Here is a 24,742-nt window from a genome sequence, read left to right as displayed (position 1 = left end):
ATGATACATGACATGAATGACGAGACAAGCATAGCATGACTGGGGAATACTGCCCTCTAGGGGCCTTCAATAAATGCTGGGATGTTTCCCTCCCTCTAGTTCTGCATCTTGATATGTTATCACTGAAATTCATGTCTGAAAAGTATCTGAAAATGGGCTTGTTTCAATTATAGAAGGTATTAAACTAATGTCCAACTAAAGACGGAACCCTCATGCCTATAAGAGTGAGCCATTATCGGTGTCGTCAAACATCACCACGTGTGAGAGCACAAAGCAGAACAGTTCCCTTTTAAAATTTGTGGGACGATTCTTCAAGAAGAAAGAGAAGTTATAACATGATAGACATGAGAGAGCTTAAATTGGAGAGAGAAACTCCAAGTCCAAATCTACAAAATTAGGTAGTTCTAGTAGGAGCAAGTGCAGGTATTATCATTCATGAGAAAATGTGTGCCACAAAAATGTGTTTTTATACAGGATAAAATGGGAGACCTAGGCTTGGCTCTGTCTCATTAATGACTTAGCCAAAACAACAAGGATGCAAGTAGAGTGTGTGCACAATTTTATACATTGGATGTTGTAGTTTGTGTTCTCATTACAGTGCACTGGGGATGGGCGGGTCCCCTTGTCTGTATATTCTTTTACTATTAAACGTTGATACGGTACTTTGTGGAAGGCCGGTGAAACCTATAACTGAGTGGCACCACAGAAGTTCATCAGTGTATGTTGACAAAAACAGTTCACAATTTAAGCATATGCTCTTCACAGTATGTGGGCTTTTCCTCTAATTATGTTTGCTTTCTAAGACATGTGTTGGCCTTTTTTTTGAGAGTATATTATCTGTAGTAGTCATAGGCATTATCGTATCCCTGTGGCATTCCTTTCACCTCTATGCATTATTTAATGCCTTGGGCATCCTCTGACATTTTATCTTCTTGGGTGCCACCTCAAGCACTACCCGAAGCTCTCTAGAGTTCCTAGTTACACACTTGTCCATAAAAGAAACCCATATATACAAGACATGTATGTGTTTTTTCAAACTCTAGTAAGAATTGGTTGTGATTTTTTTTTCCTCTCACCTACTTTACAGTTCTCTTGTTTTTTTATGGTGGTTCAATTGAAAGTATTTCCAAGTTTAATATTATTTGATCTTATGAATGTAGATTGTGCAAAGATCTGTTATATTGGGGGAGCCCTAAGGGTAGCTCTAAGTCTACCCAGTCTATTGATGCTGTTTGAGGCATGGTCTGGATGTTGCAGGCAAGAATGTGGATGGACGAAACATATCAGTCCAATTCGCAAAATATGGACGAGACATGGAAACCATGTAAGATTTTAATTAGCTTGTGCCTTGTATTAAATGGATTTTAATGGAAAAGTAAAATTTAAAAGGACTTCTTTAAAAATGTCACAAAAGTGATTGAAGAATCTTTTTTTGGGAGAAAATTTACTCACAATATCTCAGTTAGTGTAGCAGAACGTATCTATACTCGTTTTTTCACTATTTAAGGCTGAGACCCTTATTATTGTCTAAATGCAAGAAGTCAATTTTTTTGTGCAATGAGGGTACAGAACCCTTGAAAGGGGTAAGCTTTGTGAAAACTACTCATGACCAAGGGTTAAGCACATATGCTAATCGAGTATCAGCTAAGGTTGAGGGTTAGTATTAAAAGCTAACCCATGATTATGGTTAGGGCTCAGCCGGGCTTGGGGGTTGATAGGACTAGATCAAGAGGCTAAGGGCTAGAAAGGTTACGGTCTTAATTAACCTTGGGTTACTTTAAAAGCATATCAGCTAAGGTTGAGGGTTAGTATTAAAAGCTAACTCATGATTATGGTTAGGGCTCAGCCGGGCTTGGGGGTTGATAGGACTAGATCAAGAGGCTAAGGGCTAGAAAGGTTACGGTCTTAATTAACCTTGGGTTACTTTAAAAGCATACGAGTGGCTAAAACAACAAGTAATAGCCAGGACTAGACTTTAAAAGAGTACCTTAGGCTCACTTATGATCATTCAGGAATCCTCGTGGTATCTGAGTAGCTCTAGGAGGCAAGGAGACTTGGTGGTATGGGATGCCATGGCACGCACACACACACACACACACATACAAACACACACACTCGGCCCTCGGGTATAAGGTGGACACACACACGAGACTGGCACACACATGAGGACTCCGAAATACCCAACAACCCCCCTTTCAGAGTTAAGGAGGTGTTATGAGGATAAGCCTTCATGCACATGGTCATTTGGGTCCACCGGCACCACGTGATGCGGAAGATCACAGTGACCATACCTGACATGATACACCATATCACAGTCAAGCTTGCAAAGGGAGCAACACATGTGATTCTTCAGCCTGATGAACTAGCCCCCCATGACTTAAAACAGGGACATGAGAAAATTATAGAGCCTTTTATAGCACCAGGCGGTACAAACACAGATGGATAAACACACAATGTGACATACATTTATTCCATCTCATTTTGGGAGACATCCTAGGTAGAGGACCCAACTCAAACACACAAAATGAAGTGGGCTGTCGGTATTCTATCTTTGTAAGGGATAGATTTGAGAATTCAGCAGTAAAGGCTTTTCAGGTACTACTGTAGAAGTCTCTGTATCTTCTTCTCCTGCCACCAAGTTTGCATGGTTCTTTTCTTGTTTCTTGGCCATTTTCTTGAAGCACTTGTCTTTAGTATGGCCCAGCTTTCTGCAATTGGTGCACTTGCCTTTGAATTTCCTTCTTTTGTTTTGAGAAGAAGCCTTTCTCCATGTTGAGCACCACTTTATTTTCGTCTTGTAACCTCCTGACCTCATTAAGGAGTGCTATTATGCTGTCATAAGTCATCTCTCTAGACACTCTAATGTTAGACATCATCCCCTACTTGCTGGCTTCCTATTTGGTGTCCTATTTTAGCCTCTAGGGCTGACCATGTTAGTCTAAGGGGCTGGTCACCCCTCACATATATTTTCCCATATTTTTCTTCATTTTATGGAGTCCTGGGTATTTTCCCAGTCGTGTAGGTGCTTTAGCTCCAGTCGGTTGCCTTCATGTAGAGGTATATATAGCTGGCATGCCTCCCTCATATTTTCACTGCTTGCATTGCTTGCCTAGCTTGTCTAGCTGCAGTCCCTCACATACGAGGTTCTCCCCTCTTGCTCGGGACATGTATTACTTTTGGTAATGATATTGAGAGCAGGTTCTCACCTGTGTTTTCTCTCCATCTCTCTCTCTCACTCTCTCTCCTGTGTTTCCACTTTCCCTTCTTCTGCTGCACATTCTATCATGGTATCAGAGCGCCGGTGATTGTCAGCGTTGGATGCTCCCTCCTCTACCTCTTCAGATCTGCGTTTTTCTACCCATGGACAGATCTGCGTTTTTCCTTGCGTTGAAGCTTTTCAAGGGCTGATTGATCCCCATTCAGTGGGTTGCAGTTCCTCCTCTCTTCAGGGCATCAGTTTGCAGCTTCTAGACAGCTTGACAGGGGCGTTTTTCTAGACAGCATACCTGCCCTTCTTTGTGGCACCTTCCAGGGGTTCTGAGGCGTTTTTTTTCATGAGTGGACAGCAACATAGCTGTCCCAAACAGGCTGCGTTTCTGGCCTGTTGGGCTTGCTTTCCCAGCCTTGATCTTGGAGCTCTTTGGGCTCCCTTTTGCCTGTCCCTTCTGGTTATCTTGTGCCATCCCTCCCCCCCTGATTGTTCTTTTTCTTTGCAGCAGTTCTTGATCTGAGGCTTCAGCGTTTCCATATTCATCCTATTCTACAGCCCCTTTTACCTCTGCGTTTTCACATTTGCAGCCATGGTTGCTGCGTTTTTTCTGAACCGATCTTGCTGGTAGCTCTACCTTCACCTGGGCTTCCATCTATTGGACCCAAAGGCACCTTCTCTTCAGCATTTTTCCTCATAGGAGGTGTGGACACTGGGTGACTTGAATTCTCAGTTTTGTAGTCCTTGTTTGGTTGCGTTTTCTTCTCCAGTGGACACATATCACTTGCAGAGGGGGTTTCTTGTTTGGATTGTGGCTTTGGAGGCAGTTTGGTACTTGAGGAGGATTCTGAATTTCAGATTTTAGTCTGCGTTTTGTTGATTTTGGAGCATCTATACTTGTGTTTTGTTCCTGGCCTACACGGTTCCCGGTTTCCTTGCCTTCTGTTGGCGGTGGAGTGCTATTTTTTGCTGGATAGCAGTGTTTTGGCTGCGTTTTGCTTCCCACAAGAGTTTTCTACACTCAGAGGGGGCCTTTCTCCAGCTACTTCACTCGAGGATTAGTTTCGGGAGCTGTTTTGTATCTATGGAGACTTTCTTCGTTGACAGGAGTTTCTAGTTTTCTGGAGGAGAGCAGTGCTCTTTTCAGAGATCTTGAGCAGAGTTTATTTTGTCCGAGCTTGTTGCTGATTCTTGGGATCTGGTTCTACTTCTGGAACAGTCTTCTGCTATCTGTGATGCTTTTGAGGACTTTGTTACCACAACAGTTTATATTCAAGCTTCCCTTTTCATTGTGAGGAGTCTATCTCTGCATCTCTTTGTGATGCTTCGAGGATGCCCCTACCCCTGCCAATTTTGCAGGTTTGTTGTTTCATGTACAACATTGGGCAACTCATGTTATGGAGTTTGAGGAGATGGACTCCATCTTTTCTACAGAGTCTTTACATCTTGCGATGCCGACCTTTTCAGAGGATGCTTTTGTACAGCATTTGGCTACTCTTGGTACAGAGTTGGAGCAGATTGACTCTTTCTTTTGAGGGGTTCTAGTGAGGAGCAATTTGCTTCTCCCAGGATTGATTATATACAGGATCCGATCTTGGTTGGTTATGAGGTTTTTCATACCTTCTCGAGGTTGGATACACGACATTTGACTTCGGGGAGTGTTCTTACACTTGGGTTTGGAACCATTATTTGGAGCAGCACGTCACAGCCTATATGGTTGTTTTCTTCTAGAGGAGCGGTGTACTTGGTAGCTTGTTCTATTGCTTTTGTAGCTGAGTTGCTGAGGAGATTGCTTGTGGAGCTTTCTTGGTACTTGTTTCTACAGTCTTTCATCTTTGATCGAGGATGGCGTCTCTGGCTTCTTGGAGTTTGCTTAGCATCCGTTTTGTTGAGAGCGGGTGTTAGACATCATCCCCTACTACCTAGCTTTCTATTTGGTGTTCTATTTTAGCCTCTAGGACTGACCAAGTTAGTCTGAGGGGCTGGTCACCCCTCACATATATTTTCCCATATATTTTCCCATTTTATGGAGACTTGGGTATTTTCTGAGTCGTGTAGGTATTTTAGCTCCAGTCGGTTGCCTTCATGTAGAGGTATATATAGCCGGTATGCCTCCCTCGTATTTTCAATGCTTGCATTGCTTGCCTAGCTTGTCTAGCTGTAGTCTCTCACATATGAGGTTCTCCCCTCTTGCTCGGGACATGTATTCCTTTTGGTGATGATATTGGGAGCAGCTTCTCACCTTTGTTTTCTCTCCATCTCTCTCTCTCTCTCACTCTCTCTCCTGCGTTTCCACTTTCCCTTCTTCCGCCGCACATTCTATCATCTAAGTGTAGAGAGGACTTTCTTGTATTAGACATCATCTCCTTGCTGGCTTCTTGTTTGGTGTCCTATTTTAGCCTTTAGGGCTGACCATGTGAGCTAGAGGGGTTGGTCACCCCTCACATATTTTTCCCCCTATTTTATCCCCAATTTTATGGGGGCTTGGATATTTTCCCTAGTTGTGATCTGGTCGGCTGCCTACATTTGGGCATATATATAGCCGGGCATACCCTCGCTCTTTTTCATTGCTTAGCATTGTTTGTTGTAGTCCCTCACATACGATGTCTTCTCCCCTCTTGCTCGGGACATGTATTCTTGGTTGATGATATTGAGAGCAAGTCTATACCTGCAGATTGCAACGTTTTTCAGCATCTACCTCCTTGTAGTGTTTGGCGGCCTGTTTTGTACAGGACATCAGCAGCATACATGTTGCGGTTTTTTTCTACATGTTGTTTCTTTTGATGCTGTTTGCTGATCTGAGGACTTGATGGTACCATATCTCTTCTGCTTTTTCTAGAATTTGCCCTATCTCCTGTCCCAAACACTTCTGCGTTTTCAGATTTGCAGCCATGGTTGCTATGTTTTTTTGAGTCGTTTCTATTGGTAGCTCTACCTTCACTTGGGCTCCTCCCGTTAGACCCGAAGGTACCTTCTCTTCATTGTTTTTCCTTATAGGAGGTGTGGACAGTGGTTGGCTTGAATTTTTTAGGTTTGTAGCCCTTGTTTGGTTGCGTTTTCTTCTCTAGTGGACACAGATCACTTCCAGAGGGGGTTTTGTTTGGATTGTGGCTTCGGAAGTAGTTTGGTACTTGAGAAGGATACTGAATTTTTTTGATTTTGGAGCATCTATACTTGTGTTTTGTTCATGGCCTTTGCAGTTCCTCGGTTTCTTCATGTTCCTTGCCTTCTGTTGGCAGTGGAGTGCTGTTTTTTTCTGGACAGCAGCGTTTTGGCTGCGTTTTGCTTCCCACAGGAGTTCTCTATACTTGGAGGGGCCCCATCTCCAGCTACTTCACTTGAGGATCAGTTTCGAGAGCTGTTTTGTATTTGTGGAGACTCTCTTTTGTGATTGGAGTTTACAGATTTTGGAGGAGAGTAGTGATCTTTTCAGAGATCGTGAGTAGAGTTTATTTTGTTTGAGCTTGTGTTCTTTATAGTGTTTGCAGAGAAAGGAGGGTGTTTTGCTTGTGAGGTGTGATCCTTTCACATGGATCATTTGTTTGTTGCTGATTCTTGGGATATGATTCTACTTATGGAACAGTCTTCTGCTCTCGGTGATACTTTTGAGGACTTTGTTACCACTACAGTTTATGTTCTTGCTTTCCTTCCTTATTGTGAGGAGTCTACCTCTGCCTCTCTTTGTGATGCTTCTGAGAATGCCCCTCCCCCTGCCTATTCTGCATTTGGTTTGCTGCAGTGTGCAAGTTTGTTGTTTTGGAGGGTGGTTTTTTGAACCCGGGGGGATGCTTTGGATTTGTGGTTGCTAACTGTGCTTGGGGCACAGTGGTACTTCTAGAGTTTTTTGGATTTGGATTAGAATCAGGTTGGGCTTGTACCAATCCGACGACATCTTTTTTCAGATTGGGATGTGGAGTCCTTTCATCTGGTGATGCCCACCTCAGTGGAGTGTGCTTATGTACAACATTGGGCAACTCATGGTATGGAGTTTGAGTAGATGGACCCCATCTTTTCTACAGTCTTTACATCTTGCGATGCCGATCTTTTGTATCAATACATCATACATCTGTCACAGGCATCATAAACATATACATTGTGAAACCACATAAGATAAACATGCACGACACATCACTAGGGGCTGAAGTTGGGCCAGCCACCCCCCCCCCCCCCCCCCCCCCCCCCGAGGTATCTTTATTACCAACAGAGTATTCTCTCGTACAAGATGCGGGTGCTCGGGAGATACACTCCTCTGCCAGCACCAGATTTATCCAAATCAATGAAAACAAAGAAACACAAGCCAACCAAAGCAAAGCGGTCACCAACTGCTCTCCAAAGAAAACAAGCCCTTGGTCACTAACCAGGGCAAAGCAGTCTCCAACTGCCTTCCAATGAAACCAAGCCCTCGGTCACCAACCAGGGCATAACATTCACCAACTGTTTTCTTGGTCTCACGGCTGTCCACACAATTGTGCAATCCGACAGCCCCAAATAGGCACTTTGTCCAAATTGATTAGCAGTGAGAGAGTAGGGTTGAAGCCTGGCACAAACCGTATCGGTTCCGACCCAAGAAACCCTTGATATCTTTCGGAATTATGCTGCAAAACAGCACAGCCAGCCTGTAAAGAAGCAAGAAGAGTTGTCGACCAGCCATCAAGATCTTGTATGCAACTCGACTGGCTCCCTATGGCCTGTATACAACTCGGCCAGCATAAGAAAGGAGAGAAATCGCTGTCAACCAGCCCTAAGCACATGTTTTGGTAGTCGACCAGCCATGCAGCACATATTCATGAAGTTGACCAACTATCTGGCATCAGTAGGAGCGGTCATTCTCTTTGCTGTCCAACAGCCCTATGCTCTCCCAAGAAGAAGTCGACTTGCTCTTTTTGGCTGCCCTAGCTTGTTTAGCACACCATGCTCCTAGAAAAGCAACTCGTGTACTTCAAAAATACCTCCTCAGCCTTTTTCAGCAACTCGTGGGTTTTTGGTCCAGTGCCAAGGTGCCCATCACTTATAACTGGTCCCGGTACATTAATAAAGTCCAGCCCCATGTGAACTCTTTTAGCTGTAAATGTAGGCTTATCAGTAGATATATGTATGTTGTGGGGAGTGGATAAGCCTTAGTAAAGATGAGGCATAAGCAATATATTGGAGGTACTGATGATAATGATAATTTGCTACTACAGGTACACGTGGGGTGAGGAGCATCAGTGTTGACGAGCGGTAGCTATGGGCTGTGTAGGACTGAGTTGATGGAGAGTAGGCGGCGACTGTGATGGACTGCGACGATAGGATTTACAGAGAGAACCGGCGAAGCATAGGCTCAAGGTAGACGTCGGGAGAGGTGGCGGAAGGGGTTGATGAGTAGGTGGCGGAAGGGAAAGGTCCGCAGGCCAAAAAAAAAAAAAGGGGTCAAGGTCGAAAACAAGAAAATGTGCTGGTGGGGGGTGAATAAGACTTGGCTCGGTAAGGGTGCATTGAGGCTAGCGCCGCTTGGGAGGTGGCTGGCTCAACTGGGGTCCTTGCCCCACTTGGTCCCCCCAGCTGGATGAGGCAATGGCACTCACTTCAGTCCCTTTGGCACCCTATCATGGGGTCCGCTAGTTTGGGCGACGGAAATGGGCGGAGACCGTGGTGGAAGGCAGCAACAACGGTGTAACTATTTGACCCTCCTAGCTCTATTTCACATGATAGAATCCTTACCTGGACAACAGATAGGTGGAAGAAGGCATGGGGATAGGGACCGTAAAGTTTGCTCAAGAAAAAGCACTAGTCTTGGTCAAAAAGCAAAAAAGTCAAACTCGATTGACTGTGAGCCAAGCACACCACTGGCAAGAGGAGACTGAGCTGGACCAAAAAGCTAAAAGCCGCTTTTTCAAAAAGTAGCTACAGGACCGAAAAGCAAGGCCCTGAAGTTAGAAAAGCAAAGTTATAGAACTTTGACAAAAGTGAGTAATATTTTATTATAAAGTGGAAAGCAAAGGGAAAAACACAAAAGCAAAAGCTTGGTTAAGCTTTTGGCAAAAAGCAGAGCCCTCTTCAAGTATAAAAAGGCTTGAAACTCTCTTGTAGCATCATGAAGGAGATCATGGAGTGTGTGGGCATCATTATGATCGTGGAGGAGAGCTTCTTCTTCGCCATCAATACCTTCCCCAACGTGCTTTTCAGCTATACAGTCAGTCCTAGACTTGTATAGACATATGCATGGGTGTTACGGACGCGCGTATGGAGCTGTACGGACTGAAAATTTCAAAAACCCTATAACTGCTCAAAAAACCCTAAAAGTTGCTTGTTGGAGGTTTTATCCTTAGAAAACCATTAAAACAGATTGTATATAAGTTTCTTGCCAGAATGAGCTTTTCCATGGTATTCTGCATCGACAAGGTTGTAGGAGTTGTGGAGATTACTCATGGGATGAGGTAGTGATTCTTGGACTTGAACTTGGACTAGAATCTGGACTTGGATCTGGACCTGGAACTTGGACTTGGACTTGGACTTCGATTTGGATCTGGTACTAGCCCGGTGAGAGATTCTTGTGGATCATCCCCGTGGTGTACTCGGCATCAGAGATCTCGTGCCTTGACACCGACTTTGACTAGAAGCAGTCTCCGGAGGAGCTTTAGAGGCATCGTTTACAGTCATCCCAGATTCCTTCGCCTTCTCTTTGGCAATCCTCGTCCTACACTCTGTGATGTAGTGACCTGGCTTCTTACAGTAATGGCATTTGCCCTTTTTCTTGGGCTGTGCATCACCTTTCTTGGTATCCTGAGATGAACCACCATCACCTGAATTCTGATTTGAACTCTTTGGCTGAGACTTGCCTTTCCCTTTTTGACCTGTCACAAATGCTTGCTCAGCGCTTGTGTTCATGTTCATGTTCTTCCTGATTTGCTCTTCCTATAACAAGAGAGCAACAAGTTCCTGATACTTTAGGGCCTCAATAGCATTCCTCATGCTGAGGTTCAAAGAGGTATGAAAAGCCAAGTAGGATCTTGGCAAAGAGTTTAAGATGGTGGATACAAGCTGTGTCTCAGGAATAATCTCATCCACATTGATGAGTTGCTCTCTCAAATCCTGCAGCTTGTTCAAGTGGCTAGACATATCATCTCCTTCATGCATCTTCTTATTTTCCAGCTCTCTTTTCAAAAATGAGATCCGTGCCTCATTACGAGCAGCATACATTTGCTCCAAAGTCACCCATGCATTCCGTGAAGAGCCAGCTGAACAAATATGAGGTATAATAGACCTCTGTACTGACAATGCAATAAGTGATAAGGCTTGTGCATCTTTGGCATCCCATGTCTTCTGAGCATTTGTTCTTTGAACAGGCAGTGGTTGACCTGGTGCCTGTGCCTGTTGTCCTCTTCCACGAGCACCCCCTTGGGGAGGAGTCTCTGGAGCCAATGGACCTGGACATGGTTCATCACCACTAACAAAATCCCAAAGACCTTTTGCCACGAGCACATTTGTCAGCATAAAACTCCACAAGGAGTAGTTCATGCCATCCAACTTGTCTTCCTTAGACAAGTACGTGAACACATCACTCTGCTGTTGATTTGCGCACAATGTTGTACCTGTGTATCAAAAAACCCAAAAGCAACAACCCTGAAAGCAACTGTACTGCACTGAGTACAACTAACCCAAATATGCTTGCACTCTCAATCCTCTGAATGTGCAAAACAATGCACCACTGACTGAGTAGAGCAACAAAAGTGGCTCACACTGTGCCAAAATGCCCAAAATTTTTGCACCCCAAAGCCTTGCAAAAAGCCTGTAGAGGTTTCTTTGCAAGAAAACCTCCCTGTATCTGCCAGAAAAACTCTCACAGAGAAAATGCCCAAATTTCAAAACATGTAAAGCTGTAAATTTTTACCCAAAAGATTTTGCAGGTACACTCGGCTGTAGGTTGTACGGAACAACAGCAGCAAGTACTGGTTTGGTGTAGGCTGTACGGAACAGCTGTCAGGTACTGGTCTGGTGTAGGCTGTACGGAACAGCTGTCAGGTACAGGTCGACTGTTGTCTGCTGTACGGAGTAGACTGTGTACTGAACAGCTGTACGAAAGAGGGCAGGCACCTGTACGGAGCAGGGCAGGTGCTGGTCTGCTCTGCAGGATTTTACGGGCAGTTAACTGCAAGCTGTACGGACAGCTGCAGGGTATGGAACAGAACATGCGAAGGGCCTGTATGTACAGGGCAGCTGATGGCGAACCAGTATGGGCAGTGGTGGCAGGCGAACTTGTACGGGCAGTTGCAGGCGAACCAGTACGGGCAGTATACGGAACAACTGTCTGTGCAGCTGAAGGCGACTGTTTGTACGTGCACTGATGGCGAGTGACTGAGTGGCTGCAGCTGAACTGAAAGCAGGCGAACTGATGGCTATGGCCTGTACGGACAGCTAGGCGAACCTGCTGTGATACCAATTGTAGGGTTTGAGCTGTTAGGGTTAGGGTTTGGAAGGCACTTCAACAGGAGGCGTGAGTGAGAGAGAGGAACACGACTGCTCATATATTGATTGTGAAAAAATGAAATACAATAGCCACATAAAAGATGTGACCTAATAGTGTGTTCACATGGTCCGGCCATAAATAGTGCCAGGTGGACCAAACCACTTATAAACCTTTATAAGTGAAACTAAGCTAAACTGGGGGAAAAAACCTCCACTAACTGAAGTAAAAAGTGCCCCAGTAACCTACTGATGATCACTAGCACTCCCCTGGGTGCATACACAGCATAAAACCCAACATTTACATGGCGGGACCAAAAACATTGGAAGAAGCACAAGACAAAGCTTTGCTAGCTCAGGCCTTGTACATGCCTTGGATGAACGGTAAGACAAAGAACGACAATCAGGGTCCATCTCAAAGGAAGAAGTTTAAAGATCGATCCCCATCAAGAGCCGATTCTCATGAGAAGGATGGGAGCAGGGACAAACCTCCACTCTTTCGAAGAAGATTGTCTCTCGAGCAACGTGAAGAATATGCCAAAGAAGGGAAGTGTTCCCAATGTGGAAACAAGGGACATATGGCTGCAAATTGTCCTGACAAGCCAAAGCAAGAAGCCAGACAGATCGAAAGAGCATTAGATTGACATCCTGCCAGGAAGTTTGTCAAGAGGAGATTGCGTCTTGAAACATGAGGGCCATGGTGTGGCCAATGAAAGTCTTAGATGAGGATTTCAAGGATTGTATTGGAATTGTCACGATTGTGACGTGTTTATATATCAGATTCTCTCTTCATTGCTGATTACTGTTGCAGATACAAAGAGTTACCAGCCAAAGGGAACCCCTACCCTCGACTGGTTGCGACTCTTCGTCAAAGGATGTACCTCTTCATCGAATAGCCACATCTCTTCGACGAATGGTTGTATCCCTTAGTGAATGGTTGTGCCTCTACATCGACTGGACACATCCCTTAGCCTAAAAGTTGTACCCTTTCGTCTAAGGTCATGTCCTTTCATCAAAGGACATGCCTCTTCAAATGTGTCTCTTCATCTTCTATATAAGAGACCTATTGTACTCAGTTTAACAACAACAAGTCAATTCAATCTTATCTCAAGTGTTCTCCTGAAGGTTCTTGTTCTAAGTTAATTACTTAAGTAGTAATTAGTACACAATATGCAGGATTAACAACATAATCCTCACAGTGGTATCAGAGCAAAATTTTTTCCCGGGCCTACGGTTGTGAGCCTCTCACCCTCTCCGCTCTACTCTCCTCTCGGTGTTGTATGGAAGAAGCAGAGCGATGGTGGACTTGGCGTGAATCCTTGCTCGCAGTAATGTAAACAAGCAGCAAACTTTTTTCCGCCCTGTGAGATGCCCAAACCCAAACCCTAAAATCAGTCCAAACCCTAACCCTAAAATCAGCCCGTCCAAACCCTAAAATTGGGTGTAGCAAGTGTTGAATGGAAGAGCAGGAGAGAATGCCCCATTTAATTCTACCCAATTTTGCCAATTTTGCTTGATTAAGCATTTTCCCAATTTTCTATCAAAAAAAAAACGATGGGAAGCAGAGAAGCAGAGAAGCACAAACTCACATCAAAGTGCTTGTAGTATGCCTGTATTCTACTGGAGGCCCTCATCGCGTCTTTTCGGGCTGCATTTCTCTCCACGCAGGGTCGCCACCCTTCGATCTTGCCTCTTCACGTTTTCTTTTAAAACGTGACGTTTCATATATTTTAAAAAAAAAATCAAAAGCCTTATAACTTAAGGCTTATATTAAGCCTTATTACACGTGGCTTCACCAGCCACGTGAAGCGACCGGCAGCCAGCACCTAACGGCGAGCGCCAGCGCACGCAAGGAAACCGCCAGCGAGGAACAGCAGCGCACACATTAAAAAAACAAAAAAAGCAGGAGAACCCGACGGCCAGCCAGCGACCTGCGATTTTTTTAAAAAAAGGGGGCCAACGGCAGCATGTGGCTTCATCTACGAATTCTGTTAGCCACTTCCCAGGTTCGCTCTCTCTCCTCCAGCGCTGGCCCATTTGCAAGTACCATCTTGCGCGAGCAATGGCAGACGCAGTTTTCGATGTGCCCGTTCCGTATCTCTCGTATGTAGACGAGGTTCCCAAAGACGAGCTGCCGGCGAATCCTCTCCCCTCACAGGAGATTATTGTCATCCCGGATTCACCCCTGTCTGAGCCAGAGGTGATCATTATTCCCGATTCCCCGAACCAGTTCTTGCACCAGTTCCAATTCCTACACCACAGGCAGCACATTTACCCCAGGATTATCTGAGTGCCGGATAGATGCGGTGAACACTGTTATGATCAAGAGATGGCCTCCATATTGATGGCTATAAACAAATCCTTGGAGCAGCAAAATGCACAGCAACAAGCTGCATTCCAGCGGTTTGAAGCCATGTTCCATCAACAACCAAAAGCTCGTATCGATGAGCTTCAACATGTTTCTCAACAAAAATTCTCTCAGCATGGTTCTTCAGAGACAACTAGACACAAAGTATCTTCGTGCGAGCAACGCAAGCCTCAGCATGGATATTCTTGGAAATGTTACAGTTCTAAGCAACCAACTTCTTATTGGAATCATCAGCAACAGAAGCAGCAACATGAAGCTTCCAAAGGATCACATCTTGGAAAGAAATCAGCCATATCAAGATGGGCTTACTTAGTGGCACGTGTGTCCGACCCTAGTCGAGTACTCGGTCGTGAACGCCGCGACGTTGGACAAGTTTCCCCTCGCGAGCAATGCCCTACATTCAAGTCCTTGCAAGCTCTTGGTGGCAGTGTTGAAGACTTACTCATTCTCACGTTGTGCAAGAGGATCCTTGGGAGGTCTAAGAGGCGCAAACAACCTCAACCTCCCCCTTCTACATTGGAAGCCTTAATACCTGCTGAGAAAGCTGAAGATTCAGAAGATTCTGGTACATGTGTGACAAATACAATGTCCACAACCCCTTTTCTTGCCGTGACCCAGGCAGAAGCAATAGCCTCGTCACCGCCCGTGCAAAACGGAGTCTTTGCCTCTGACCAGATACCTGACGCCGTGGTGAATGATGATTCTTCTTCAAAAATGAAGACTCCAGTCCTTACCTTCAGTGGTGCAAATGAATCTTTGGACATAACTTGTCCCGAGAACAACTTTATGAGCAAAGAAAAGCATATGGAAGATATTTCTTCTCAACCTACGACAACACTTGAAGACTTTTGTGTTCCAGAAAAATCAGTGGAATCCCTTTCAGACATCCAACAGGTGGTTGTCGCCTCTCAGCCGGAAGCAGATAAAGATTCAATCTTTTCTTGGACAAAGCTCGAAGTTACCAATGATGTTAACAAAAGTTCTACTCAAGTTACAGATATGATTCTCATGCTTTTGGTAAAGATGAGACAAGTTGCAGATGCAGTTAATATTCAGTTTGGTATGTGCAAGATTGTTATGGTCAACAATAATGCCATGACATGGGATCTAGCAGCTAGAGCTTTGGATGCAGAAGCAATTCAATCTTTTCCCTTCTTCCAGAGTCTCAACAACCACCCCTGGGTTTTATTTTAAATGGGAGGGAATGTCACGATTGTGACGTGTTTATATATCAGATTCTCTCTTCATTGCTGATTACTGTTGCAGATACAAAGAGTTACCAGCCAAAGGGAACCCCTACCCTCGACTGGTTGCGACTCTTCGTCAAAGGATGTACCTCTTCATCGAATAGCCACATCTCTTCGACGAATGGTTGTATCCCTTAGTGAATGGTTGTGCCTCTACATCGACTGGACACATCCCTTAGCCTAAAAGTTGTACCCTTTCGTCTAAGGTCATGTCCTTTCATCAAAGGACATGCCTCTTCAAATGTGTCTCTTCATCTTCTATATAAGAGACCTATTGTACTCAGTTTAACAACAACAAGTCAATTCAATCTTATCTCAAGTGTTCTCCTGAAGGTTCTTGTTCTAAGTTAATTACTTAAGTAGTAATTAGTACACAATATGCAGGATTAACAACATAATCCTCACAGGAATAGATTGTAGAATTGAAATTTTGCGACTTTTCTTGTCATCAAGAAAGACTCTTTTATGAAGTAAACCTGTTTATGTGTAACAAAGGACTTGAAGCCAAAAGTGACTACAACTCAAGCTTTGGGAGAAGCTATTACTATTGGCCTAGTAGAAAGAACATTAAGTCTTATGTTCGAGAATGTTTTGTCAGAAGGTCAAAGTTTGATCAACAAAAGTTGGCAGGATTATTGCACCCATTGAATGTTCTATGGAAGAGTATTGTTATGAATTTTATCTTTGGATTGCGAAAGTCAAGGAATGATAGTATATAGACCTCTTTAGGAAACTACTAAGATCAACCGTGTATGTTATTGGTTGGACCTTTCAGATCACTAGAGGATATATTATGCCTTCCCATGACAGTTTATGGAAACCATGTACAGGGGTACCCCTAGAGGAGCCTATATTAAAGGATCCATCAGGGATGGAAGAGCCATAACAGATTGTGTTTCATTTTGTGAGAAAAAGAGGAAAGACGTGGTTAGAAAGTTTCTCTTGGAATTTGTCAATTATTTGCTATTTGATGTGAAATGGATGCGAGAGAAGTACTTCAAGGACTATCCAGATATACTTCAAGCTTATAAGGATGTCTCATGCACCTGCACTGTAGTGCATGGTGACAAGATGGTTCATCATCATTAGTACAACATTGTACATTATTAGTACCTTTTAGGATGATAATTGTCGTACGCCGTGACCCCATTGTAATCTTTAGTCCAGGATAAGTCAGGCACGAGCTATGTAGGTCATTCTCAGCCTTAGATAGTCAGTCAGTCGGTCCAAGTCCCTTAACCCACTGGAAGAGATGCATTCATGCATGTAGAGTCAGTAGAAGCCTTAGAGTTTGCCTCAGGACATGTGTGCATTTATGCATAGCATTCATCCCATATGCATGTAGGCCATCTAGACCATTGCAGAAGCCTTCAGATATCATCTAGCAGTCATCACAATTTATCTAGTATTGTTCCCATAATTTACAGCATTTATTTGGCATTTTTACATCCTTTATATATTTTTGCCTGGACAAGTGCAGTCGGCCAGCTCTGTAGCCAGTCGACCAGCATATCTTGTCCATATAAATAGTTGAGCTTTGCATCATTCCATTCATTCATATCTCTTTGAGCCTTGAAGCACTCATCGCTTGGAGCCTTCAACACAAGGAGCATAAGCGATTGCAGAATTCAGCACCTTATCCTTCGGCGTTTTCCTCATCAGCATATAGGAGCATCAACGCTTGAGCAATTCAGCCTTCATTCAGTAAAACGCAGCATCTACAGCATTCAGCCTTCAGTACCCCTTGCGTTTTCAGCATCCTCATAGGCATCGTTTTGCTACAGCCACTTGGTGAAGGTAAAACTCAGCACTCATACTCATTTTTAGCATTCATACATAGTCTAGAACAGTCCCAATCAACCCCTTCTCTTAGCCTCAGATTTGCAGCCTTCCTACATCCATTGGGAAGAGTGCATAGGCTCGAGATTGGTCATCATTGGTGCTTCTAAAGGTGTGTACAGTTCAGCCTGACTCTTGGTCCTCATAGATCTTGTGTTTGGCTTATCGTTAATCCACCGTCGGTCTCTTCAAAGTAATAAAGCAAATACTATTCCAGTAACGGGATAGGGCGCCCTTCAGTGGGTAATTCGGGACTCCACACGGTGTACAATTTCTCTCTCTCTCTCTCTCTCTCTCTCTCTCTCTCTCCACTGTTTCGCCCGCCTCTCTCCCGCCTGGGCTGGCCCGTCCCTCTGCCTCCTTGTTCCCACCCACCCTTACTCAGGTCCCCAATGCAGCCTCGCTGCCCTTGTCGCCGCCCGCAACTGTTCGCCCTCACCTCTGCCCTCGCCGCCCGCTTTTCGCTGTTCGCTACTGGTCGCCGCCCGCTTTTCGCTGCATTGCTCGCTGCTTGCTTCACTTCGATGTTCCCTATGCCCTTCGCGCCTCTGTGCGTAGCTGCCCTCTCTGTTCGCCACTGGCGCCCACTACTGTTGGCGCTATGTTGGCCCGCCTGCAAGTCCGGTAAGCCCTGCACCCCCCTTTTCCCTCCCACCCTTGCTCAGGCCCCCAAGGTAGCAACATAACTCTCTCTCTCTCCTCAATCTCGAGGAATGGCCCCGAGTCTCCAAGAGAAACTCGAGGCCCTCGAGACGGCAATGAAGGCACTAATCAAGGAGAATAAGAAGACATCCGATTCCAACCTCAATGAGGTGGAGAACAAACTACACCGGCACATCATGGCCCTTGAAGCACGGGTCACGGACCTTGAACAAGAGAACACAGCACTCAAGGCGGAGGTGAGTGCATTGAAAGTGGAACTAGTAGCCGTCAAGAACACCGAGAAGGAATGCCCATGACATAGATGTCTACAAATCCCCTTGGAGTGATGCTATGAACATGTACAGGGATCAGGAAGATCAATCCCCTAAAGGCAACAAGCTTAGAGCTTTGCAGAAAGCATCAGGTTTTTCACAAGGAAGAGCCTTCATGAATTGGTCTGCCACATTGTCATATGCAGAGACATAAACCAAGCTGAGCTATTTGTTAGCTCGTATGGCTATGAAGAGCTTGCTGTAGGTGGATATGACACACACAGATAGAGCAGAGAACTTGACGAGCATAGAGAGAGCTTAGAGTTGGCAGTGGAAATTCACACATTAGTATATGTGCCATCAATTAAACTAAAAGCCCCGAAATCAAAGGTTCAAAGGGGTCCAACCATAATGTGCCATGTGTCTCTATAAAGGTGTAAGGTTGGTTTAAAAACCAATGTATCTAAAATGGTATAAGTCCTAGTGTGTGTGACACTATTACCTCCTAACCCTTGCATACAATTACACTACAAATGTGCATATCTTCTACAAATGTATATGTACACAGTAGATCAATCTCCAAAAGGAATCAAGCCCGAAGCTTTGAGAAAAGCTTCAAACTTCTCACGAGAAAGCACCTTGGTGAAAAGATATGCCAGGTTGTCTTGTGATGGACAATAAATGAGGCTAATCTCACCTGCATAAAACTTCTCCTGCACATAATGATAATGTACCTCTGTGTACTTGGTCTGTGTGTGGAAAACTGGATTTCGCGCAATAGCCATAGCACGCTGACTGTCTTTAAGTAGGGGAGTATTACCCTGTTGATGGCATGCATGCAGGTCATCAAGTAACCTCCTCAGCCATATGCACTCAATTGTTGCTTTGAAGACCGCTCTATACTCAACCGTGGCTGTGAAGATTGCTATGTACTTAGCTTCACATGAAGATGTTGCTATTGTAGGTTGCTTTTTGCTAAGCCATGAGATGAAAGGATTCCCCAGCAAAAAGAAAAACCACTATTCGACTGTCATTGTGTATTAGGTTGTCAGCCCAATCTAAATTACTATTAAGCGCAGAGCTGAAAACCCCATCCCTCCCCTCAAAAAAAAAAATAAAAATCCCTAAGTATGTGCACCTTGAAGGTATCTGAAAATGCGCTTAACAGCCTAGCAATGTTTACTCTCTAGGCTATACATAAATTTGCTCAACAGGGAAACACCATAAGCTATATTTGGCCGTGTCAAACACAAATATATAAGGCATCCCATAGCTTGGCTAAGTGAGTTGCCCGATGGCCACCCAGTTGTGCTTGCTCGATCCTACCGCTTTCGTCTTTGGTTTTATCGCCGTCGTCTCGGGCTCGTGTCGCTCTTGCTGTTGCTGCCGACTAGTTTGCTAGGATGCCGTCTGAATAAATCCAACTTGGTGCCTTCTCGCAAGTACCACTGTCATGGAGTTCAATGTTTTCTCGGGGCTCCCCACAAATCATGTGACATATGTCTAGTTACCCACTTTGAAATTTATGATATAAGGGTCCTTTTTCAAGTAAAGCATTATGGAGACGAACAGAGCGAGCATGGCGATTGAAAAATTGAATGGGAGCAACTTCTCAACATGGCAAATAAAGATGCGTCTCTTGATGATGAGAGATGGTGCTTGGAATGTGGTCAATGGTACAGATTTCAAACCAAGCAATGGAGTGGAAAAGATTCACACGTGGAATGATCGTAATGACAAGGCCATGGCGCTCATCAAGCTCGTGTTGTTCCACAACCTGATTCATCACGTGGACTTCACCAAGAGCTCAAAGGAGATATGGGACAAGTTGGAAAACTTGTTTAGTAATAAATTCATTAAGTGCAAAGTCTTCCTTGAGCAAAATTCTTCCGCTTAAAAACGAATGAAAGAGAAACCTTGGGAGAACATTTGAGCAACCTAGGCTCGCCGCTCAGTAATACAACTCCTCTCTAGCTTAGGAGTTGCTATGGATGAAGATGACAAGAAAGCTGCGCTTCTATCAAGTATAGAAGAGCCTTATCTAGTAGCTTTGGGACAGCTAGGCATGACCACATATCAACATATAAAAATCAAGTGTAATTCTATGCAATCTATACAAGAATACAAAAACATATAATCCCTTTAGACAACTGCAATACATTATAAAACAATGGAAAGGTTTGCGGTATTTCCCAAACTTAACAAAAACTAAGGTACCATCCTGAGTCCATGAGAGTGAAGGAAAACTCATATTGGTAGTGCTAGGTGTGAACATGGGCTTATAAGGGACACTTTTTACCTTCTATATTGAAGGGTTTTTTCCCCCTAACCACCCCGTGTGCAAGGACACCATATGGACAGCATTTTATTACTAGGCTTTGTGCTTGTGGTTGTGTGTACATTCTAATACATTCAGCATGTTGCTCTCTCTCTCTCTCTCTCTCTCTTCTCTCTTCCATTTTTTGCCCCCATTCTTGCACATTAGGGTTAAGCCCAATGTTCGTTTTACATGGTGGGTTGCTATGCAGACAACGAGGAATTATAGAAGAGACAAAGAGAGAGATAAATAGAGAGAGAAAGAGAGTATTGCACGACTGAATGTCGGTTTCATTGGATTAATTTCTTACACCAAGTACATGCCTTTTTGTAGGTTTACAACCTTATCTTTTGACCCAAAGAAATCACACTCACAGACACGTACATGACACATGTCACACTTATCTTATCCAGATGTAAGGGGTGTTAACACCTAAGAAGGTGTACACGCACACGTATACATGAATAAGTTTACACACATAAGGCTCCGAATCCTCACAAACTGCCCTTTGGAGCGAAGGTGGAGATGCTTGAAAAACCTTCAATAGTCATCGTGGTTTGGACTCTAGATTGCACCATATGCTCAATGGAGACACAATGGCTCCGACATCTAAACTCTCATGTCACGCCTAATATAAGAGTTTGACTACAAATGACAGCCTACATCATGACCCCCCCTTGACCTAGACAGGGGTATGAATTAAAATGGAGCCTTTTATAAGATTCAAGGCTTATTACACACATAGAAGGAAACACACAACATTTATTACAAACAATTTTGGGGGTACCAACCAGGCAGAGAACCCATGACCCACACATATTGGCTTTTAGAATACCCAATTATTTTCTTCCTCTCTTGAGAAAGATTATCCATAACAGTAGTTGCATGTTCCACTCCTCAGGCTTCTGCTTCTTGGACTTCTTCTTCATTTTGTGCCACCAAGTTTGCATGTACCTTTTCTTGCTCTTTGGCCATGTTTTTGAAGCATATGTACTTTCTATGTCCGAGCTTTTTGCAGAAGTTTCATCAGATAGTTCTTTTTCCTTTCCCCTTTGTGCACATGGCTCTATCTGCCTCAAAGGATATCACAGGTTGCTCTTTGCGGCGGTCTTTGTCTATGACAACTGCAATCATCTCATCATAGGCCATTTCCTGAGCTACCTTGAGTACAGCCTTGGTTTCAAAGAATTTTGAAACCTTGAAACATAATCCTAGAATACAAGTGTTTATAGATGTGCTTGAAATAAAATTTTAAGGGTGCGTTTGGAGTTTGCCAGATCACTGTTGAGCTGTACATTTATGCATCCTTCCTTTTTACAGTCAGAGGGGAAGGATCACTCAAGAGAATATCAATTGGAAAAGATCTCGAAGCCGGAGTCCAAGGCAGCCAAGGTTAGCCAGAATTTGTCCACAAGCATTTTATGATTAGCAGTGCTTTTAGCATGTTAAAAATAAAATAAAAAATCTATGTTTTTTTATAAGGACGTGTGTGTGGCAGTATCATTGTTGTTTGTGTGATAAAGTAGTGTAGTATCAGCACTGTTTGTGTGGTGACTGACATGGATGGTTGGCTGCTTGGTATTTTGTAGTCGCAGATATAGGGAGGATTACAAGGAAAGCGACCACCATCGAGGCAGTCACAGCGGTGATAGATATGAGCAAGATCGACATTCCAAGCATGACAGGGGCTATCGCAAGCGATACCGCAGTCGGAGCCGGAGTGCTAGCAGAAGTCGCAGTCCAGCACAAACAAGGGAGAGTGATGGAATGAGGGAGGATGATCGGAGGAATCCTCGCGGCAGGACTCCTGACAGAAAAGCATCACCGTATAGTGGCAGGTCTCCCAACAGGAGAGCATCACCGTATAGTGGCAGGTCAGCTTTCGAGGTTTTGACTTCTTAAACCACGTCCACAGCATTTGCAGTGGCAGCCCATTGGATGCAACTGCAGTGGAGTTATCTGTTAACACTCTTCTTTTAAACTTTTTGCTGTAGAGATACCCCTCCGAGAAAGTGGAGTTTATCCCCCGTCCCTGGTAGCCCCTCTCCTGAGGGTTCTATTTCACCAGTTAAAAGGGGCTCCTCTCCAAAGGTGCACAATGGGAGTCAGCAGGCTGATCGGAGTAGGAGTGGAACACCAGAACCGCGTTCTCAAAGCTTATCCCAAAACTCAGATGCATAGGTCAGAAACCAGTAAAATTTTCATAATTTAAACTGTTTGTTCTCAAAGGTTATCCCAAAACTCAGATGCATAGGTCAGATTTAAAGAAACCAGTCAAGTTTTGATAATTTTAACTGTTTGTTAGACCTATTACTTATCCTTTTGTCATTTGAACAGGATCAATGACACGTTAAAGTTTGCACAATTGCATTGAATGGTTTTCATTCAATTGTTGCAGGATTCAAATAACCTTGGGTTGTTTATATGATGGGTAGAAACTTGAACCTCTGAAACATTTCATAATTGACTGGTTACTAAAATGGTCAGTTTGTCCAAGAAAATCCTGATCATGCCATGATGGGACGGGAGGTTTTTAACAGCCGCTGGTGTAACATATTTGTCATATTCTCGCTACTCAGTCCAATAAGGTTTGATCCAATCATTGGATTAGAGGAGAGGCTTATAATCTCTGTGGGTACAGAGGCGTCCCTAAAATTGCCATCATGTTGGTTTGTCTTGAACAAAATCTGGGACTGGCAGTTGAAGATTTTGAGGAGCTCTGGTGTGGCCAAAGATGCTGTTGGTGGTTGGGGGCGGTGGTGCTTTTAATTTGCTGTTGTTTCTTATGTGGCTAAGCTGCAAAAGGTAGAGCTGTTAAGATGGTAAGTCCTAGGAATGCATGTATTGGAATTTGGCAGTTTTTTGGGGTTTCTAGCGCGACTGAGTGGAGGTGCATCTTAATGGAGGTTCATTGATGTCTCAGTGCAGCATTTATTTATCTTTGCCACTTGGTGTGTGAAAAGTTTAACTAAAGTGTTCATTGCTAGTGTCACCGAATCGAGTACACAAAATGTTCTCTATCATGACCATGGGCATATTTTTCTTGAGGGGTTACTGTTTTGTTTTGCCAGGCATTGAGTATCGTTGCTTCCCAAAACACATACAAGGAGTTCCACACGGGGATGAAGCTGTGGAAAGGTGTGTGACGTAGTGGTTTAGTAGCCAAAGTACTGAGCTCTCTTCTCCTAGTTGAATGCCATGCTTCCCCAGAGACTCTTGAGGGAAGTAGCTAGGTGACGAGTCAATACGTCCCTTGTCATGGATTGTTGTCCTCTCTGAGAGAGAGAGAGAGAGAGAGAGAGAGAGATTGATTTTATCAATGTCTACTCTACTAAAGACACGAAGTGTTTATGAGACCAAAAAGGTGTTAGATGAGATCCATGTGTAGGTTGGATGTAAGAAATAAAAAAAGAAAGATGCGGCCTACATACTGGATAGGTCCCTATGGACACAATAGAATAATAGGCATCAAAAACTCGAAAGCTAAAATGTCTGCCAGAGTAAAGCGTCCAGATGTCCATCTTGTGGCATGCCTCCCTAAGGTTTTTTTTCAATTTGGAGCTAAATGTCTGAGGTTGAGGGCGTTTGATCCTCTGGAGGGAGGCTGCCTGGTGTCTGACGAACTTATTATTTTGACGATAAATATATAGGACCAATGGACAAATGTGGTAAATGGAAGCTGCAAGAATATTTTCCCAATAGAAAAAGCATATCCTTATTTAAAGAGAGGAATATGCTACAACCACCAAAGAATGAAGCCCTCAAAAGACACTCCAAGATGCCAAAAACTTTGTAGAGCCTAAACCATACCCCAAGATGCCAGTGTTCCATGGTTCTTATCTTCATGCCAAGTGGTCCCTGGTTGCACACAAGGCCCATTTGTAATGGTCATTAAAAATCTCACAATGAAAGTGATGGAATAACTTTAGTCTAACCGATCACCTTGTGCATTCACACATTCTATTACTTCAATTATGAACTCGAATGTATAGGGATGGGCATTTCAGTTTTTCCATTATAAATATTGAGTACATGCAGACTCTAAACTTGTGAGGCGAGAGTTTTTGATTCTTACCCTGTTAATTTTTATCATATTTCAAGGATACCTCCAGTGTGAACACTTATGTTTACGAATAGAGGAAAACTTGTGTATCTTTTTGATTTGAGTTTTTCCCTCTCTTTCGTGAAGTAGCAACATTTACCACAACTTTTGACTCGCGTATTTATCATATAAGAAGATATGGCTATCACTTCACAAAGTTTTGGTTTGCTAAAAAGAAAAGGCACAATTACAGTTTCTGCAGTTTCCCCTTCCGTGGAAATCTCTCTTCTTGAAGAAAGTTTAATGCCTAGATGGACATAGGAAGCATGATTGGGCCTAAGTAACCCCCATCCAACAATATAATT

General features: G+C 43.9%; 1 protein-coding gene across 8 annotated transcripts in view; it reads left to right on the top strand.

Annotated features, from left to right (window-relative positions):
- The window catches only part of LOC147621875 (uncharacterized), a 50,594-nt gene extending 26,055 nt beyond the window's left edge, over positions 1 to 24,539 (top strand). For 2 of the 8 annotated variants that reach the window (XM_086822894.1, XM_086822900.1), the window contains 5 exons: positions 1,258 to 1,324; positions 21,656 to 21,727; positions 21,925 to 22,209; positions 22,330 to 22,516; positions 22,673 to 23,253. In XM_086822894.1, the coding sequence (XP_086679020.1) occupies positions 1,258 to 1,324; positions 21,656 to 21,727; positions 21,925 to 22,209; positions 22,330 to 22,516 (611 nt within the window). In that variant the 3' untranslated portion in view covers positions 22,673 to 23,253. Of the gene's footprint in view, positions 1 to 1,257; positions 1,325 to 21,655; positions 21,728 to 21,924; positions 22,210 to 22,329; positions 23,254 to 23,406 lie in introns of those variants that run through there. The other 6 variants (XR_015269613.1, XR_015269612.1, XM_086822898.1 and 3 more) reach the window with 6 other exon arrangements.
- The last annotated feature ends 203 nt before the right edge of the window (positions 24,540 to 24,742 follow it).

Source organism: Cibotium barometz, chromosome 29 (assembly GCF_041138505.1).
Source record: "Cibotium barometz isolate CiBa-2024 chromosome 29, ASM4113850v1, whole genome shotgun sequence".
Classification (NCBI taxonomy): domain Eukaryota; kingdom Viridiplantae; phylum Streptophyta; class Polypodiopsida; order Cyatheales; family Cibotiaceae; genus Cibotium; species Cibotium barometz.
Note: the sequence above shows the minus strand (reverse complement) of the source record. Positions and strands in the feature narration are given on the sequence as shown.